This window comes from Lathamus discolor, chromosome 4, assembly GCF_037157495.1.
Source record: "Lathamus discolor isolate bLatDis1 chromosome 4, bLatDis1.hap1, whole genome shotgun sequence".
NCBI classification, from domain to species: domain Eukaryota; kingdom Metazoa; phylum Chordata; class Aves; order Psittaciformes; family Psittacidae; genus Lathamus; species Lathamus discolor.
The window spans coordinates 20887550-20908941 of record NC_088887.1 but is presented as its reverse complement, the minus strand read 5'-3'; the positions used below and the strand labels follow the sequence as shown (position 1 = coordinate 20908941).

The following is a 21392-nucleotide window of genomic DNA, read 5'->3' as shown; positions in this document are numbered from 1 at the left end:
AAATACTGAAGGAAATTGCCCTATGTTATGTGTATAACAACTCGAAAGGAAAGGATCCTCCTCAACTTGTCACACAAAGAAAGGTGACAAATTTTTGCAGGTCTACTCTTAATGATTTCTGTTGAAGAGGAAAGACAATATAACTGTTCAAGTAAGAAAATATCATTACCTACTATTGACTTTGGTTTCTCAGTTCTAAATGTGATTGGTTCCAGAACTGCATTAGTGTGATAAAAAAACCCAACCAAAAAACAACAAAAGCAAGTATTACCAAGAATAATCAAAACAATGACTACTTCCATAATGATCATACGACCATCCTGCTACAGCCAATGACAGACTGTCACTCCTCTCTGAAACTCAACACATGTCAGTATCCTCAGAACTGCCTCTGGTTCAAGGCAATAGCTGTAATACAGAACAGGGCCCAAATATCAATCTGAAGCTTTTATAATAAACCACAAAGAAATTGTGGGTGTTTTTTTCACCTTCAACTTTGTGCACTTTCCTGACTTATGTCAAGGTTTTAATTCAAGCAATAGGCACAGATTTACTGGGTGGAAAAAGAAACTTAGTTGTCATTTTTCTGCCCATTTCTCCAGCAGCACTAATACCACATATACTCTGGACACCTGTACTGGGTCTGGTTGGGACAGAGTTTACTTTCTTCACAGCAGCTCCTGTGGTTCTCCGTTTTGGATTCATGAATGTTGATAACACACCAGTGTTTAAGCTATTGCTGAATAGTGCTTGTTACAGCACCAAGGACTTCTTCATTTTGAACTCTACCCCCAGGCCAGTAGACTGGAGGTGGTAAAGATGCTAGGAGGGGACACAGCAGGGATATCTGAAACAAATTGACCAAATGAATATTTCACCTCACATAATGTCATGCTTAATAGCAAAAATTTCCAAAGGGCCCATTGCTCCTAGAGTGACACTGGTCTGCTAGTGGGATGTAGCGTGTGGTTACCTTTGTATCACTTTGGTTTTCTCTCTGTCCTTGTTGAATCTGTCTTTATCTTGAACTATGATTTTTTTTCCTCTGCTTTGCTCTTCTGATTCTCTCCAAGGTGGAATGATCAAGGGGCTAGTGGGCTAATGACTGGGGTAAACCCACCACACTACCTCATACAGTTGTTAGTGTGAGCTGTGTAACTTTCTTCCTTCATCTTTAATTAGCTCAGGGTTGTATAATGCTCTCTACCAAGCTGTGTAAACAACATTATAGAAAGTATTACACATTCTTAAATCTCTTAACATCATAAGGGAGGTGCAAAAGTGAACTGAAAAGTATAAATGAACAACTGTGCCTGATAAAGAAAAAACAAGTACACAATTTGAGAAATACAGAAAAAATCCTTCCCCTTTGCAATGACACACCTCCTTCTCACCTTCACTTTTCCCAAACCCAAATTCACACAGAAAAGACCTATTTTCATTGACAGCTGCACAGAAAATGCCCACGTTGCAGTGACTTAGTTGATTATAAATCCCCTGAGTGTATATGCTCCAACATGTACATCCAAGGGATACATGTTTATCTGAAGCTCCACAGTAGAGTAAGACACACATATAAGTTTAATAAGAAAAAGAAATAGTGTACTTGCCAGCTTTGGTTTGTGGCACCTCTGAGCCTGGTGATGTTCTAGGCTTGGAGGTAAAATGCTGTGTTTCTTTTGGAACTGAAATTTAATTAAAAAAAAGCGACTATTAAAATCTTTCAAGAATTGAGACTAAAAAGGCATAATATTAAAAAAAATACATGCCTCTGGAGCCCTCTGGAAACACGAAAAGCTTGCATGAGAAATGAAGAAGTATGAATGTCTGGTACACAGAGAAATAGTGCTGATGGAGAACCTCTGTAGCAGGGTAACATAAAGCAAGGCCAGTATGGATGAACCAATTTAAAAGATGAAGCAGCACAGGACAGAAACTCAGTACAGAGACATGTAGTCAAAGGAAGACTGTTGTGCTTCCATCCACTTTATAGAACACATTTGTGTAAGAAAAACCAAACAAGATGATTATGAATTGTTAGTGTAAAATCACACACAGCCCCCCTCCCCAACCTAAAGACTAAATTGAATAGCAAAAAATTATGACAGTGGAGCACAATGAAGATGTATTTGTGATGATCGGTGTATACTGAGAAAAAAGCTAAATGTGATGGTCTCTGTAGGTAAAGCTGTTACCTATTGCTGGTTTTAGTTGATCAGTTCTAAGTGTTACAGATTTCAGGACTGTATCAGAAACAAAACATAAAAGCTATTACAAAAATTGGAGTAACTGCATTTATAATTAGCATTACTTGTTCAATAACTGTATTTTGAATTATATAGTATGTACACAGCCTCATACAAAACCCCATTATATTAAATGAAGTCTCTGAGAAAGCAGCGTAAGCTGAAACATAATGCAAACGTAGTTCTCCCATGGGCTTCAATGAGATACACAATTTATATCACTCCCTTATTCACACGTCTTTTTAAGGACACAAATCTCTTCCCTTTGTGGTGTATTTCAAATGCAATTTATATATACAATTGGAATCACAGACCACTTGCTTTTTTACTGGATGCTATATTATTAAAGAGCATTACAGTGTATTGCATTGCATGATCATGTACTTCAGCTATAAACTGGTATGTATCTAAAATTAAACTGGGTGTTTAAGGGGCATAGGGATTTAAAGTTTATGCTGTTTTCTTACATTTCCCTCATTATAAGCAAAGGCATAATAGAAGTGGTACCCCTCTCTGTGTCAATTCATCTGCATAGGTGACAATTACCAAATCTTTTAAGACAATCACAAGATAAGTGGATGACGCTGTAAAAAAAGTTCTGTGTATTATAGATTATGAGAGAATAAGGATTTTTGACCATTTTCTGCATGAGGAAATCATATCTAATGCATAACATCAGATTTCAAAAATATTGCTTTATGTACAATTTACAGGTCTTCAGTAAAGTGGTTATCATGACTTTTTCACATTTACCAAAAGATAACTTACATTGATATTCAATACCCTTGTAATTTTCTGTTGACATTACCTGCACTCACATTTAATGATACAGTAGAAAAATCCATTTTTTTTAAATACAACATATATGACAATCAATGCTAAAAAATACCAATACTTATAAACAAATATTAGCTGTTTACTGAGTAATTTACTTGTTCATGCAGGAAATAATAATGTAATGAAAGTAAGTAATTGTGACTTAAAAAGAAAACGTATTTATTCTAACAAGACAAAGCAGTGTGAAAAAGAACTGTACCACCTAAGTAGCCATAATACACACTTCAATTGTTAGGTATTTCCTTTAGTTACCACTGTAATCTGAGTTTAACAATATTCTCTTTTTGCTGCCACGAAGTAGCAGAGATTTATTCTTCTGCATGAAGAAAAATATCTAGTGAATGCTACTACTCCTGAAAACTGCAAGCAAATCACTGAACACACAGCAGAACATAACCCCGTTATGTTTTAACTGTCTCAGTTACCTAAACAGCTGTTCGAGAAATATATTTCAATCCAATATAAACTGTATTAATCACACAAAGCAGTTTACCATCTTTGGCTTGTGGGATATGAGTTTTGGGTGAAGTTTTAGGTATAGAAGGAATATGCAGAGTCTCCGTTGGAGCTGGAAGAGAAAATGTGGGTGATAAGTTGCTTAAATTGCACAGTACTTAGTATCTGGTATGTTGAACATAGAAACCTCACACCTGCAACAGAGAAAAAATGGTTCTTCATAGAAAGTAGGAAAGTCAGGTAATACTCTCCATGTGTTTATAGCAATCTAAGCATGAGAGTGGAATTTTAGTAATTTTTGAAGCTTGGGTTTTATTTTTAAAAATAAAAAGCTGGGACAAGCACAGACAAGCAGAATTATAAGAAAGGTTATCCAGAGCTGCCAGCATAATTTTCTTGGGAAAAAAAAAAAAAAAAGAAAAAAAGAAGAAAAGAAGAGACATTCTGACTCTGAAGAGAGCAATACACCCAAGGGCCATGAATGTCAAGCAAGAGAATTACCTACAAGAAAAATGGAGTTTAATGAAACAATCCTAAGGCATAAGGTGATTAACTTCAGTGATGCTTTCTGCAATGAAAAAAGCAAATATGACAGCTTGCCAAGGAAACATCATTACCTATTGTTGACCTTGGTGGTTCAATTCTAAGTGTAATAGGTTCCAAGACTGCAACAGGAACAGTGTGAGAAGGTAAGCATGGAAGAACTAAAAAAAACTTTAAAATTACTCCACTGGGAAGTATAAAAGCAGGTGCTAATACTATACCACAGTGACACAGATCTTCAAATTAACTTTTTAAAACCATGGACAATTGAACTTCCTAATAATACAGGCTCAATAAGAAGAACATAATAGCACAAACTTGATGGTAACAGAAGCAAAAATGTTAATAGAAACCAGTAAATCCTAGAACAAGCAAGGGAAGAGAACACACATCTTAAAGGGAGCAAGGGACACTTCATGTACAAAAATGGAAAGTATCCTCAAACTGAGGTCTGCTACTCCTTGAAAGTGGCATGCTGACCATGACAAAGCACTTAAAACTTTCCACTAAGGTGCCCTTTCTATTTTCAGGTTGCTTCTGAAAAAGCAGTGAGTACTTAAAAGGAAAAAAATACTTAAGATATTAAAAATTAAAATAAATGTCTGCAAATTGTTTTCTGAAGCAATTTGATTTCTCTTTGTATAAATATTATCCCAAAATAATGAATGACTTCCTTCTCCCTCCTCCAGGAAAAACAAGTAGACATTTTAAACTTCTTTTACTTTCTGCACAAATAGCAAGCCTCAAAATAGACAATTTCAAAAGAAGCGCCCTGTCAGATTTAGCTTGAGGGTTATGGTGTTAGCAGATGATTTGGGCTTGAAATGTGTGGACTGTGATTTTGGACACTGGTTTGTAAAAACCAGTATTTAAACTGAAATTAAATGGTTTACCATAGAAGAATCACATTCACATTTAGTAATAAATAAATCTAGGAAATTACCGTCAGTATATATCAGAAATTACCGTCAGTATATATCAATGAATAAACACAGAAAAGAAATGATGCTATGGGTTTGACGCATTAAGTGTTACTGGTTATGGGTTAAACAAGCAAAGGGAATCTTTGAAGAAAGGTATAATCAAAAGTTGAATGCTATTCTGCAAGAAAATTAGGTTTGAAAATTTTAACCAAAAGTCAAAGAAAAGAGAGCTGAGAAACGATGCTTAGTAAACATTGCTACCTAATGTTGACCTTGGCAAATCAAGGTCATTGGAAGAGTTTTGAAAGTCATTTATGAAGTAGAACTTAAATTTACTGTTTCCAACTGTAGTGATTTGTTGCTAATTAACCAAACCAAATTGATTCTATTTAATCAAATCATGTAAGCACTTTAAACACAGAGTTAAAGCCATCTTTGTCCAGAAAAGTATCATATGTGTGATTAGCTTCATCCAGGTTTTAAGGAGCAAAGCTTATACCTCTTAAAACATCTTGAAGCATTTGGAGAGTACAGTCTGCACAGTAAATGCAAACAGTGACTCAACTGTTTGAATTAGATATAATATTTCAAGAATGACTGCAAAGGACATCTTTGTTCTTAGTCTACATTAAAACATACTTATTAAACACATCACCAAATATATACTCCCATACCAAAAAAGGTAGCTATCATGCATTACCTCATGTAAACTTTCCTCCTCACTAAAACTAGAAACACATTTTTTTCATCAATTCAACGCAAGTTTCCATGGATCAAAGGAAAAGATGAAATATTTTCCATAAATTTGAGAATTTATCAAAGCAATGCTCATTTATGTGCAACAAAGCACTTTCCCTTCTGCAGAAATCGTTCAGCAGTTTGTACTTGAAATATGATTTTTAGATTTCATAAAATCTTTATTGTTGTAATAATTCTTACACTTTCTTCTCCTAATGTAATTGAAGCTTCTAATCAGATATCTTTGAAGTGATACCCTGTCATTTAGAAGGCAGTATCTCCATGCTAGAGGCATGGAAAAATAATAAAGCACCAAGAGCATATTTCCATTGTTGGGTTTGGACCACATATGAATAAGCAAGATGACTACAGGAAATGATGTTTTCAACTGCACATATTATCAAACCAGTGAAAAGAAGAATGACTAAAGATGACTTGTAATCATTACCCTCTGGAGTCTTTAGACGTTCATATATGTAGGGACTCCTAGTAGTGACTGACACCGGAATAGTTGCTCATGGAATAAAGAGAATCTTCTTGAGCAAAGTACAGGCATCTATATCTATTTCTCAACTTCTGGTATGCCTCAGCTGCTCTCATTTCCCAATTAAAATCTGCCTCCTCCCCATTATTCAAATGGAAATGCTGAGAAAGTAATATATTTACTGAATGCTTTTAAGCAACAGTAGCTAGCCTGTGAGGCTTTTGCTGCTCTTTGAAAATAAAAGGTGCATTTATGCTAAAGGAACACCACCGGCAGAGGAGCTCCCTGAGTCTTCATCTTGTTTTCCTGACAATCTTTTTTTATTCTTTAGGGCTGTAGACCACTAAAAAGAAAGAGTGTCAGAGAAATCTGTTTTCTTTGGTAAATCTTTCTATTATTTTTCCTGAATTTCTTCCACAGTGTTCTTCCACAATAAAGGTTAGATGTGAAATACTTCAGGTGAAAATCCTAAAGATATTCTCGAAGTCTCTGCTACTGATAGTCCATTTAAAGTATTCACATTTGACGTAGACTTTTCAAGATTAAAAGGTAGAGATGGAAGGTGGATTTCTCAGAATGATGATGAGAGGGGAATAACATTGGGAGAAAAGAAAATTACTTTCAATTCCTTTGACCCTTCTGAAAGTAGAGCATCTAATTATAACTCCCAGACAATATAAGAGGAATTTGACATAAAAGTTACTCTTGATAGCAATTTATCAGATTACTGAGTTATAAGCACTGAGCAGCCAGGTAACCTAGACTTTGAAGGGCAGAAAATAGTAAGACAGACATGTACCAAGTTATCAAGCAGAGTTTTCATGGACTGAGAATGTATGGTTCTCTAGTATGACTGTATTTCTGAAGATGCATATTTAGAAGTCCCTCCAGGACCCTCATAGTCCTAGTAAGGGAGAGAAGATTGTAAAAGCAAAAACTACATATATGCACCGATCTATCTAACATTATGCTGTCTTTAGTACTGTGCTAAGACTGTGGAAGTTTACAGCCTTTAGTAAGTCAGCAATCAAATATAAATCTGGCACATATATTTCATTATTCAGATTCGCTGTTACGGAAAGGTAACAATCACTGTCATGATACAAGGTTAGAATTTAAACTGAACTCCCAAGTAGCCCTGAAATACAGAGGAATTCCTTGCTCTTTGACCATTTTGCCACCTATCCAAAAGCAAGGTTATCCCCATCCACTGCATATTTTGTGCCTCAGTAATTTCTGAACAAGAATATGATCATTTTTTTAATCAAACAAATCCCAAATTCACAACTATTACAGGAAGATCATTACAAGCTTAATTATGATTAAAAAGTGTTTCTCATTATTCCATCTGACCAATCAGTGAAACCACTAATAGGGAAAGGACAAACAAGAGGCATCTGTACAAATACAGAAGCATGCCAGCTCTTACATAGAAACTCGTTATGTAGTCATTCAGTGTGGTAACATCAACATACAGTGTTTATCTTGGCAGTTCAAGGCTGTACAACAATTTTATACAACAGTTTTCAAATGAGGGTTCTTTTTTAGTTTTTTGTTTGTTTTTTTTCTCTGCTGTTTCAGAAAACAACATGCAGGATTTGAATCTATATTCAGACACAGACATCTACAGCACAGTAATTATTCTAGCAATACAATACTGGATTTCCTACAATAAAATCTTGTAGGAGTTGTAATCACCATAAAAAACTAATTTTACACATTATTTTGAGACTGTTCCAGGCCATAAGAACCATTTAGTTACAAGCTGCACAAGGAGTTATTTGGTCTGAAGAGAGTAGTTCTCTTTATGCGCAAAAAAACTTCACAGAGAATCTGGAAAGAATTTACCAGTATTGCCTGATCCCTTCCAGGATTAAGTAATACATTCTTACAATATACAATCATGAATTTTTAAGATTTCTAGTTTCATTATAGACCATGCAGCCCTAAAATATTTTTGTAACTGTATTCACTTATTCTTCACATCCAGAAAGTGCTAGGTGTCTTTTATCTCAGATACACATCATAGATAAAATTCAACCCCAGTGCAAAGGTGCAATTTCGTTTGCTTTCATAAAATACGCTTTTACTAAATTCCAGAGCAGAAATTACTCACTCTTATTTTCACAGTTTCAGGTATGTCTACATATGCATTAATGATCACTGAATCAATACAAATCTTATTGTTCTAGTAAGATGCTACAACCATCAACAAAGGAGGAAAATTTGCATTTTGTGGTATCTGTGCTGCACTAAGTTGGAAAACTTGTTATTTTGACATGAAAAGCAGGAAAACAATTTGTTTCAGTGCCAGGCCATGTGACTTGGTGATTTGGGCTATAAAAGTTCAAAGCTTTCTGGTTTTGCTTCAGAATTTTTTGGTTCAATACAAAAATAGTACTCTTCAAGGAGTACAGTTCCCTCAGTGCCCATCTTTCTGATGGCTAATGCTGAGCTTCACAGAGAATAAAATTAAACTGAGGTATCTTACTTAAGTGATATAACAAATATTTGCTATGGAAGTCAGTTACCAGGTTTAGTTCGTGGCTTTTTGGGTCTACCAGATGGTCTACGTTTAGATGCAGACGGTTTGAGTTTTGCTTCTTTAGGAGCTGAAAGAAATACACTGGATTACAACATTATCCTTTCTACTGCATCACATGAAAATCATATTCTTCATGGCTGAAATGAAGCAACAGATGGCTACTGGGAACAAATGCAAATGGTGAAATCAGACTTGCTAAGAAGGCTTCTCAAAAATCTTCCTAAGACTTCATTACCACAGAGCAAAATACCTGCTTGTTCTTTGCTGTAGTAGTCAGTAAGTAAATTTAAAATACACAATTGTAGCTTTCAATCACATCAAAATGTTCCTCTCAGTAAGTTAGCAATTCATTATTGCAAGACACCTAACAGGTAAAATAATAATGCTGTTTATTCTTTTGAACTCCAGGTTGGTTTTAAGCATCCGAAAGACATATGTAGAAAAGCAAGCAAAAATGTCCTAAATTTTCAACACTGTAAAGAAATCACTGGTAGTTAGATGGAAGAACATGGACTGCAAAGAAGAGTGGCCAACAGCTACAAAAGCATGTATTAACTAGTGTTGTTTTTGGTTTTTCAACAGTCTGAGAAGTTTTAGGCTCCAAAAGTGGCGGTTTAAGGGCTAGAAAAGAAAAATTCGCGTATGATCAAACAGATCAATAGCCTTATCAGCAGTAAACTTTCGCATTACAAGGGTTCAGTGTGTGTATTTTCAAACCGGCTAGATAAGCATGCAACTTCCTGCTCTTACACATAATACCCTTTACTCCTTTTAGGTTTGTTTCCTATGAAATTACACACTGCATGCTTGTGGCTATGTGTGAGAGTCTGCTTCTGAGGCTCCTTCCCCATATTTACATCCTCAGGGCATTTTTAATCCATTGTTTGATTCAGTCAACAGACGAGGGCTCTGGCTGAAGAAAAGACTGCAGTCCATGAGAAATACCAGAGAATCTATACCAAAGAGGAAACCTCTAAATGCCAAAATCTTGCTGAGATGAGAACAGAAATATTTTCGTACTGCTGTAGTAATGCATGCAATCATATTTATTGATCTAGTACCTGAATCACTAAAGGAGACAAATTCAGGTCCCTTTAACACCCAAAAGAAGAAAATTAGTCGAGATATCTATTGTTTGATCAAAAAGCAGAAAAGGAAAAAAATACATGACATGTTGGTAATGTTCCCATGGTCAAAGAATGAATCGCATGTATATGAAAGTTTTCCCTTCTCCTATGAGAAAGCTCTCCTATCTCCGCTAAAATGGCAGTCCTTTCAATTGAGTTCCCTGCAGGAGGACTAACTGATCATGAGTAGTAGTTTACTTCAATCAACAGACTTTTGCGACTAGTAAAGATGCCATCTTTGCCATAGTATGCCTATGTGAAAAGGCAAGATGGGGACTGTCAAAAGAGATTATAGAAATAATAATCGCATATTTTTTTTTATATACGTGACATAAAAAAATACTTCTGTGCCACCCAGAAGTAATTTTTTTTCCCTTCAAGTCCTTTAAGAAGGTTAAAAAAACTAGAGAACTTATTTATATTTTTATCACTGGAACCAAATGAGTAGAAGTGATGAACTTGACCCTCATTCCTTTTGTCAGACAACATCAAATGACTGTTTATAGAATGCTGAGTTAGTCAAGATGTCCCTTTTAGGAAGTTCTGCTTAGATTATTTGTAGTGAATATACCTCTCTGCATACTAACTTATAAAAATGATGTGCAAAATTACCAGGTTTCACACGCTGCACTTCTGGGGTAGCAGATGGTTTCAGTTTAGAAGGAATAAGCGGTATTTCTTTTGGAGCTGAAAGAAAGAGCTCAGATGGCAATCAAGAATTGTTTAATAAGGGTTTCCCACAACAAACACCACATGCCATAAGTTTATACTGAAGAAAACACGACTTAGTATGGAATGCCAAAGACAACTGATTAAATCAGTGCGGAATGGAGATGATATTGAAATGCCATGCATTGATCAGAAATAGATTCTATGTCTCCAAAACAATGAAACTTTCCACAATGAAAGCTCTACATATCCCAGACAAAGACAGAATGTGTGTGCATGAATGTAAAAAGAGATAGACAGAACATTTAATAACAGGACGATGGTGGTTCTTGCGCAAGAGGCAAGTTTTACTTCTCTGGGGCAGTAAAACCATCCTGAACTATGTTCTCATTCAGAGATAAGTCACAAAGAATAAGTCTAATGACAATGGAAGAACAAAATTCTATAACCAGGATGAAGAATGATTATGTATGTGAAATGACATGCTAGAAGAAATGCATTCGTATGGATGAAATGCTCAAAACAAACACAGAGCTTTTCACTAGGCGAAAACAACAACATTACCTAATGTTACCCTTGGCCACTGAAAAGGATGAGGAGTTTTAGGTGTGAAAGATTCCAGAATGGATTCATTTGTTGCTGTTGAAGAAAACGGTGACAGACATAAGAGAGCAATGAGGTAATGGCAGAAACTTCTTTCATAAGCAAAACCAAATTTGTTTCTATAAGAACAACAAATACTTGAACTATGTTTGGACACATCATTTCAGTATGCATTAAACAGAAATTCTGTCTTTTGAACACCACAGAGCTTCCGTGACTATAAATCATCATATTTGTGAAGTGTAGAAATACTGGATGTTCATTTCCTCCTGCCTTCACTGCAACTGGTCTGGATCTCAATCACTGCCAAGTAAGATTTTAAGCTGAGCATCTGAAAATTTTGAGGTATCGTCCACCACTTAAGGGAGATGGTATAGTGTAAATTGTAGGAATTTAATATAGAGGACATGTTGAACAATCAATTATCAGATATTAAAAACAAACAAAATTCGGAGTAGAAAGCTGACAAGTGATACAACTGTGGTTTCAGCCCAAAAGCATTGAGTGTCTATAACTGTTAACCAATTTCATGCTTCGTATCCTTTCAATATCCAATTTCAATCCTTCATATTTGCAATAGCAGCAGAATGCAGCCTACAGCACACACAGAAGTATTTGCATCAGCATTACTGGACAAAAAATACTGTTTCCTTAATTATCTGTGGCATAGTTTTCAAAATACTGAAGGAGAACTATGTGACTATGAGTTACCATATGCAGTAAGTGTTAAAAAGCACGAATTTAAACCACTAACAGAAATATAAATCCAAATTTCATGTGTTAGGGTATTATTCAAATGTGCACTGAAAGCGAAGATTACCAGTGAACTCACTTCAGTGAGTTTAAGAGCATGGTTTGAGCTACTGAATTAAGAACAAGCTAGAGATTATTGTACCTGGTCTAGCATCTGCTATTTCAAGCTTACTAGGGGTCACACAGCTTGAAAGAACAGCTGAATACCATTGAAAGCTACAAAAATCCAGGTTACAGTACCTGTGATTACTAGTTCTACACATAGATTCTTCATTTTAGAAAAAAAGTAAAATGTTACAGGTTATAACATATTTAAATTTGCACTGAAGAGGTCAACCCACAGTAAGCATGCCTTACCTTGACAACGGAGCAGTACTGTTTAGAGGGGGAGCTGACAAATAAAACAGAAGTGTAACCCAACCAAAGCTAGTAATACTTTAGATAGCATGGTCCACATAGTTTAAAGCTTAAGCCCAGAAAATATAAAGGTAGAAGAACAAAAGAACTTCTAACACCATGCCTGTAAGAATGAAATGCTCCAAAAAAGGCAGAAAAAAATAACATACAAAACTAAAAAACACTGCAAATATATTTCTGTAAAAAATACTGTCTTAATTCTCCTCAGTGCTTTGTTTTCTCGTAAGATTTGTTAGTGAATTTTAAGGTATGTGTACATACGCACATAGAAAACAATGGTAAAATAAAAAAAAAACAAACGCCACTGCACAGTAAGAAATACTAAGAAGTTTACTATGCTGACATAAAAAACAGTATACAAATGTGTGTATCCATCAGTGTAATAATTAAGCTTGAAAGAAAAAAAAACCCAAGTAATTTTAAGATTTGTATCACACTTAAGGCATAACAATAATTAGAAAAAAATAAAATATTACTTCATTTAAGTATTCTCAGAATAGCCCTAGTAGAATTCTGAGAGACAAATGTAAGATCAGAAACACTATCAGGCGAGTTTCTCAGCAGTAAGTACAAGTTGTCATGTAAAAAAGGGTACTTTTTCTATACTGATGATCATGACTCAAGCAGAAAACTAGTATGGCAGATGATCAAAATATCTGGGATGAACAGAATTACCAAAATTGCTATCAAAAGACCAGAAGTAGTTTAACTGAAAAGCTAATACATTACTATTACCCGTAGCTGTTGTTAGCACATGAGGTGTTCTGGAAAGTGGAGACACACATTTTTCCAGGTCAGCTGAACTTGTAACTGCAGAAAAAGATAAATAACCTTGAAAGATAGATTCATATTGGTGCAGACATGGGGAGGAGGAGGGGTAGCAGGTGCGGGGGAGGAAGGCAGAAGCTGGAGGAGAGATCAGAAAAAGATTGCTTTACATTGATGTGAAAGATGGCAACACCACTACACTACAGTTTCAAAAGATTTCCAACTTGAAAATAAATGAACAAAACCCCCAAATTTTGAAAAAGTCACACATCGCTAACAGACACAACAGGACTCCCAACTGATCTGTGTATGTCTAACATCAAAAACACTGTGATTTGACTTCACCTGCAAAAGAGACCTACATATTTAAATTACATGCAAATATGAATTTCTACAACCAGCTATTGCCAACACTTCACTTGTTTCAGCTGAACAGATGTTAGTACTTTGAGTTACAGGTTTTACTATATTACTACACATCATGTCATTAAAAATAAATGGTGGCATTTTATATAATTGACATAACGTAAATTGACATAGATTTTGTAACATAGTGAAGAGCTAGGAAGTGACACAGAAAATTCAAAACAATACTACTGAAACACTGACTGCCAGGTTTAGGATAATTTTCCTTCACATCTTTTGCACATTAATATCTCGGCTGTGCATACAAATTTAATCTTAGGTATATATGAACCCAGTCAGAAAAGTTCCAAGGTGAAATAATAACACAAATTGAACAAAAATCTTAGTAACAGAGAAAACTGCAAAATAATGTGCGTAGTATGACTAACAAAATATTTCCCAGGGTAAATTGTTCCAGTCAAGAATATGTTTTCATAACTGATAATGACTCTATATAACTGGTGGACCTTATAGCTGACAGATTAAAACCACCCAAACCAATATTGATTCCTGTGGGTTTCATATTTGATCCTATGACACAGAATATCATCATGTAGCTATATAGCCTAACTACCAACACTGCAGGCAGCACCAAGCAACCAGAGCAAACAGCATGTAACTGTAACATCCTTGATACACAAATAAATTCTAAGCTATGGAAGAAACAAATACAATTTACCAGTCTCTATTTTTGATATTTCTGCAGATGCAGGTATTTGGGATGGGAAAGTAATATGATGAGAGTCCAGTGAAGCTGGAAAACAAAACAAAACAAAGAATTGTTTTTGGCATCATCTGAACCTACAGACTGAACTAATTTCAGGCCACTACTAAGGAACTAGGGACTTGAGTCAGGAAAAAATCTCTAGTGCAGATGGAATGGATTTTCTAATGTGAATGTGCAAAGATGCACTGGTGATGTAAATGATAAAGAAGCTGTTGCAAGAAAAATGAAGAAATAATCAAAGACATAAGACACCATGGTGGAAAAATATGAAAAAAGAACATGAAAAATACTGAAAAAGGGGGGGGGGGGGGAATGCAAAGAAAGATTGTTTATGCCTTGCAGCACAAGATGTTACATACAAAAACTTAGCTTGAAAACATTATTTAAAAATAGGGGTAACAAAGATGTACAATTTCTCAACACAGAAAATATTCTCCTGCAGAAGAGAAGGCAGAAGGATCATAAAAGGATTAACATAAGTAAAGAACCCCAGCATCATTGGAAAAGACCCTAAAGTACATGACGCACAGATAAAAAAACTATAAGATTTCTCCAGTGCCATAAAAACACACTTCAGAAACAGTTTCTGTCTCATAGGTGGAGACACCAAGAAACACTGACAGCACATCTCTACGATTCAGCTGCGTATCAGTGGGAAGGATACATTAATAAAGAAGGATACATTAATACAGTTAATTACATTACTAACTCGCACTTGACTTCGGGTCTTGGGGCTTACCAGACTGCTCATGCCAAGGTTTTGTTACCTCATGGGCCAAAAATTACTGCCAAGCTGCATGACTGGTCTTGCACACCTGCCAGTGTGAAAGCAGCTATCGCCATGAGTATCTCCACCCATTGCCGTCAACTGCCATATCCAATGTTTAAGTAAATACAGCTTTTCTGTGAACAGCAGTTTCAGCTATACACTTATGCTTCACACTTACATAGGCCAAAGAAAAACAACAGTTTGGCTAAAAGCACAACAATAGCTCCGGAGAGAGCACTTCCCGTCTGCACTGTAACCACTTCTGCAAGAAATGCAGCACGGTCAGGCACCAAAGGCTGCCGGTGTTTGGGAGAAACATGCTGTGATTCACCAGAAGCTGAAAAGAGGTGTTATCCTTACACCCTTACATCCCTGATGTGACCCCAAAACCAGCAGTACAGCAGAGCGCTCACACTCCCAGGTAATGGCAACATAAAGGCGTGGGCAGACGACAATGGGCTGCCTTCAAAGTCAGCAGTAAAGCAACCAATGGCTGCACCCTTGGACCTGCAAACACTGGTGGGCAGCTGAACCACAGAGCTGTCCTCTTGTGCCAACCCAGATCAGGACAGCCAGGATCTGCCCCTTAAGAATGCTGTCGTATTTGAATGCGTCAGAGAAAGGAAGGTCTGCTAGGAAAACAAATGAAGCAGGGCAATGGCAGACAAAGGCAAGGTGCAATAATGTGTTCTCTACGCAAGCTGCCACTCAGTCCCCACAGAAAATGCTTGTCAGAAATGGAGAAGCATGGGATGAAACAACAGAATCACAGAACAAGTGAGGTGAGCGCTTTGGCAAGCCAAGCTGCACCAAGTCTTTGTACTCTCCATGGAAGGTGAGACGGATGCCAGGTGTTTTGAGGTGGGAGGCATGATAGGAAGAGACAAAGGGGAAAACGGAAAAAGAAGGGGGTTTGCTAGTTACCCATCACAGTTTGAAGCGTTGTCAGGGAGGAAGGAGTGGTGGACTTCAGCCTTGGTCTTCGAGTAGCTAAGATCAAACACAGAAACCACCTTCAGGTCCTCACACAGGCTGTTGTTGCATGGCTCGTATCGAGACAGAGCTATAAACAAGGAAATGTGGACCTGCTTGGAGCAGGCTTCCATGTCACGGCATCACTCCCTGTAGTTGCATGATGCCATGTTTCAACTAGCATAGGCAGCCCGAGGCAACAGACTAAACCTAGAAGTGGAATCTCAGAAAAGGCAGCAGAAAGCTTACAAATGGAGCATTTTCTAATCAGGAGCCATAAAGGAACAACTGCATCATTGACCCACTCTTTTGGACACCAAAACATCTGAACTGGCTCACTGCTGCATTGCCAAAGTAATCGGCACGGGAAAGGAACCACTGACACTGACTATTTACCCTTCACAGTCCGTGTGGTTTTCAATGAAGCAGACGAGGTGGATTTCAGCTCCGGTCTCTGGGTTGCTGCGATCAGACACAGAAATGACCTTGAGACACACACAGTTTTGCCACAGCGGCACAAGCAGCACTAGCTCACAGCACCCCGCAAGTCCATATTTAGGTTAACACATCCCTTCCCCTTGCAGTACCTTGTGGCTCAGTGATCAAATCAGCAGGCAATTGTCTTGCTGTGGTTGCAACTAGCACAATACTGTTAAACTCAGTAGCTAAATGACTCTCCATCATCAGAAAAATATCTAAATGTCTACTTTACCAGTACACTTCTGACACTTTCCCAAAAGATGTTGCAAGACTGCAAGACCAGTTGTTGCAGACTGAACATGGAGCAAAGAGACCCACTTTTGGACTCAGATTTCAAGACGACAGGTCATACATACATCTCAAATGCAAGGAAATACAAATTCTAAATTCTTCCTTATTCCAGCTCTAAAGAATAAACTGCACATTATAATTTGAACACTCAGTCATAACTCCAACTCTCTTTGGAGCTCAATAACTTTGCCACAAGGGTTTTCCTTACTGTTCTTGTCACTAATATTATTATTATTTTTACAAAGAACAAACTATGTAAGTCCTCACCCTGAAAGGCTTCATCTTTCCCCATGTCATATAAAAGTTCCCAACCTTTCTTTAGGTTAGTCACCGAATCATAGAACCAACTATGTTGGAAAAGACCTTTAAGATCATCAGGTCCAAAAATAACCTGCCTATTCATCAGGCTTGAACTTCATTGTGGAATGAAAGAGGGAAAAATTGTTTATGTCCTGTAAGTAAACTGAGACAGCTATACCACATTAATAGCAAGACTAAGAGGTAATAAAACTATGCTGCTGATGTATTGGAATTTTTCATTCTAGAAAGAATTTTCAAAATAAAAACTGCATCTACAGACACACAGGAATTTAATGACAAATACTTTTCCTGCTCTGTCCCTGCAAAAAGTGATGGAAAAAAGCATAGGTTCTAACATCAGAATCACATCATTAGTATGGCAAGTGTTTTCGCAAGCCAAAGTGCATTAACAAACCTAGTATTGCTCAAAGCAGATGAAAATTTTGTCAAGTGATGGCAGTGGAAAAGAAAAAAATATAAAATACCATATTTACCCTCCAATGTTCTTTGACTTGCAAGGTAAGGAGAGGTAGATTTCAGCTTTGGTCTCTGGGTAACTAAGATTAAACCAGAAAAACTTGCCTACAGATGAACATTCTTTTTTCAAAGCAGTGTCAGTACAGAGTTTTAAACGAACGAAGCCCATATTCCATTTAGCTTTTACATAAATATTTGCATTCATTACATTATTTTTTTTTTTAAATAAGAGTGGCCTAGCTGAGTTAGTGTAGAATTCAAACAGTTAGCCTTTTAGTGAACTAGACCTATAAAGCAGAAAATTACAGAGAGGAACTGAGAAGCTTAACAATTAAGTATCTCATTCTCATAATTTGTAGAAACAACTGACCACTAACACATTGGGCATTGCCACTAACAGGGGGGGGGGGAAAAATCAAAAGTTATTGATTAAAATAATGGTTTTCATATATAAGTATTGCCAAAAAGAAATTATGCTGGAATATTGTTTACCCTTTACTGTCTTCCTGGTTTCCAGTGAAGAAAAAGGTGTGGACTCCAGTACCGGTCTTGGAAGAGCTAAGGTTAGAGATGGGAACTATCTTGAGATGTTAGGGCAGTCTCTCTACGACAGCATCACTTTAATCACATCCAAACAAATCAGTATTTAAATTGTGGCTTATCAGGTATACTTTTCCTACCAAATAAATCATACAGCAATTTTTTGTCACTCTCTATAACCAAAACCCCCAACCACTAGTTAAACACTGTTCCTAGAAGACAATAATGGCAATCATGATATTCCAGAGCTGCATTTTAACTGCAGTAAAAACAGACTCCCCAGCTAATTTTCAGGCATCAAATATTTTCAAACTATTAATTGAGAAGTGGTCAACAAATATGTAATGAGAATCCCCGCCTGCTTCAAAGATACTGTCAAGTTTTTGAAATGACCATCTTATTTTGAATCTGAAAAAAACCCTAACCCCCAAACTAAAACCCAACAGTTAACTAGCTCTGATTGCTATACTTTTCACTATCCTTAAAAATCTGAACTTTGGGGCTAAAGTAACATATGCCTGGAAAAAAAGAAACAATAGCTTCTCTGCAGAATGATGCATACAGAACAACTTCAGGATTTTCATCAAGAGCTGAGCCAAACACTAGAAGAAATACTTGTGCCTTCTTAACCAAAATCTGCATGAATCTTCAATGGAACAACAGGAAAACGATCTTTTTACAAGTTGGTATGAAAGACCGGTCTTTTAGCACTTTGTACCAAAAATCCTTTATAGCTGCTGATCAAGGAGTGGTAGACATGAAATAGTTCTTTAACAGGCTTGCCATTTAGACTCAGAAGACAATGTGTTCACAGAAGAAAAAAAGCAAGCAAGTGGCAATGTGATGAAAACCAAAATGTAATCCCACATTGCTCACCCATCACTTTTCGTCTAGTTTCCAAAAAGGGTGAGATGTAAACTTGAAGACAAATTGTTGTGTAGCTATATCATAATATGAAAGTCATAATGAAATAAGTAGTCTCTGCATAAGTGATAACACTGGTTTTAAAAGAAAAAAGTAAGTCTAGGTTGAAAGTGGTTTTCATTACTTGAATAACCACATCAGTTTTTTAGGTTCTGTAGAGCACAATATTAATCAGTCTTCAAGAGGCAGAGTTCAAACAGGCTTGAAGAACTTTTGCAAGTAAACATTTGCTAGAAACAATAAACAAGTGACCAACTAAACAATAGTTTTTTTAAGAGAGATCATTAAGTTCATTCAAGGACCCACTCCAGGGGAAATAACATATAAGCAGGTATTTCATTGCAGGCTTTACTGGGTGGCTGAGCAGCCTCACACTCCTTTAGTTGAAAGGTTCTATTTACTCTCTCTTCTCTTCCTTCCCTTTCCTTCCTCCCTGACATGCACATGCAAAACTAAACCCCAGAATTCCTTAGGTTATTCCAAGGAAGTCCTTTAAATACAAACAACACAACATACTAATGGTTCCCATCTCACACATACGTTAATTAAACATAATTATCATATTTAATCACATTTTTAACTCTCCTTCAAATCTGGGACTTATTTTTGCATGTTTACATTGAATTCCAGGCTAGATCACACACTATTTTCTCAATTCTCCCAAACACTGCAAGTGTTGGGAAATTGATCCCTCTGGTTTGAAAAGAGAGCAGTATAACTTTCTTTATTGGCAAAGCATGCAGAATAAATAATTGAACTTGGATGTGCTATTATACCGATATATAGAAAGCCATTACTGAAACTTTCTGTTAAGGCACTCGATTGTAAGTTATTGCTCAGTATGAAAGATGCATAATGATAAATACTTACTAAAACCTCAGAAGAATAAATGCATAAAACTTAACACATCTCCATTTATTCAATTTAAGAATATTTACTTGAATCAAAAAGCTTTGCCATTAACCCACAACTACAGGCGGTTGGACAGTTACTTAAATTTTCCTGTAAAATACCCATTTAGTCCACTTTTTACTGCAAAAGAGTTCTAGCAACAACTTGAAACAGACTTTGGATGGAATTATTATTGAAAAGAAATTAAATATTTCTTCATATAGAGCCAGTAAAAGCAGAACTGTAAGCACTGATAAAGCTGTATTTGTTCAGTGTCATTTTATAAGACATTGGTAAGTTTTAGCTTATTTTCTGAACACAGAAAGTAAAAGAATCCTAAAGAATAAATGTTGGCAAGGAAGAACAAGAAAATGATATAATTTAGATTATGATATATCAATAAGTGTAATTTAAATGTAAAAGATTACCATCTTCCAACCAGTTTAATTTTACTGGAGTCTGGTATAACACGTTTCAAAAGTGTGTTTGAAAAGCATCTCATCTACCATAGACGCACCAGCTCAAGATCAAGTTGCAAGTATTTTCCTTAATTGCAATGCTGTGCAGTTTAGTTTAAACAGTTGTACACATGTGATAAGCAAGCTTTTCTTTCTTTTAGCCTTTGACATATGCTGTTGCATTTACTGGCAGCAAAATATCTACCTTAAATAACTGCTTAAAATATATTCAAATGAAAGGACTTAAGGGTCCATTTTCCAGTATTTTGAAGCCTACATATTCACTGTTATTGATCCTCTTATTTCTAAGGGACATACTCAACACTTTCAACCATTAGAACAGTTTCATTGAGGGGTTTAAACAAAACTTATATTAGCTTTCACTCTTACCCATATGCAGTATTGCAACTTCAAAAATGAGAACTCTACTAGATGTAATAAGACACATCAAAGCCTATTATCATTAAACACAGCAATATAAACTTGTAAATATATTAAGAATGATAACCAAAATTAGAAGAGTGTATTTAGTCTGGTATTCGAGAGAGCAAATTAATTATGACAGTTCTATAGTTATTCTGATTAATTTTAAACTTAACTAACAATATACCATAAGTAAGATGAAATCTCTGTGAGAATTTCTATTTTAAAAGAACATTTTCAAGTATTACCAGGTACAACTGGTGGCATTTCTTGGATGCCGGATGTTTCAGATCTTGAAGAAATGTGCTGCTTTTCATCAAAAGCTGAAAGTAAACCTGGAGTTAAAATGTGAACTGACTTCAGAGCCACAGTATTTTGACAGCAGCTGTTGGGCAGTTCAAGACAGCACCAATGTGAGATCAAGCAAGATGTCAGCAGATTTAAGGATGAGCTGTGAAATGTGGTGTCAAATAAACAACATAAACACTGAAACTGGTATGAAATGAAGTAGAGTCAAATCTTCTATCTCATGCTAGGTAGAATTCTCAATGTTTTGGGAGGGGAGTTTAGCTGGTTTTTGTGGGTTTATTTGGGCTTTCTTTCTTTTTTTTTAAGTACTTATGCTT

The 21392-nt window shown here is 36.2% G+C and overlaps 1 protein-coding gene across 28 annotated transcripts in view; it reads right to left on the bottom strand.

Annotated features, from left to right (window-relative positions):
• Window positions 1-21392, bottom strand: part of ABI3BP (ABI family member 3 binding protein) — a 168862-nt gene that overhangs the window by 49510 nt on the left and 97960 nt on the right. For 9 of the 28 annotated variants that reach the window (XM_065676534.1, XM_065676519.1, XM_065676526.1 and 6 more), the window contains 14 exons: window positions 21015-21101; window positions 18023-18088; window positions 17548-17610; window positions 16379-16444; window positions 15935-16000; window positions 14194-14268; window positions 13077-13151; window positions 11133-11207; window positions 10512-10586; window positions 8759-8839; window positions 4157-4204; window positions 3577-3651; window positions 2196-2243; window positions 1611-1685 (listed from right to left, as the gene is read on the bottom strand). In XM_065676534.1, coding sequence (XP_065532606.1) covers window positions 1611-1685; window positions 2196-2243; window positions 3577-3651; window positions 4157-4204; window positions 8759-8839; window positions 10512-10586; window positions 11133-11207; window positions 13077-13151; window positions 14194-14268; window positions 15935-16000; window positions 16379-16444; window positions 17548-17610; window positions 18023-18088; window positions 21015-21101 — 975 coding nt within the window. The remainder of the gene's footprint in view (window positions 1-1610; window positions 1686-2195; window positions 2244-3576; window positions 3652-4156; window positions 4205-8758; window positions 8840-10511; window positions 10587-11132; window positions 11208-13076; window positions 13152-14193; window positions 14269-15934; window positions 16001-16378; window positions 16445-17547; window positions 17611-18022; window positions 18089-21014; window positions 21102-21392) is intronic. The other 19 variants (XM_065676520.1, XM_065676521.1, XM_065676527.1 and 16 more) reach the window with 19 other exon arrangements.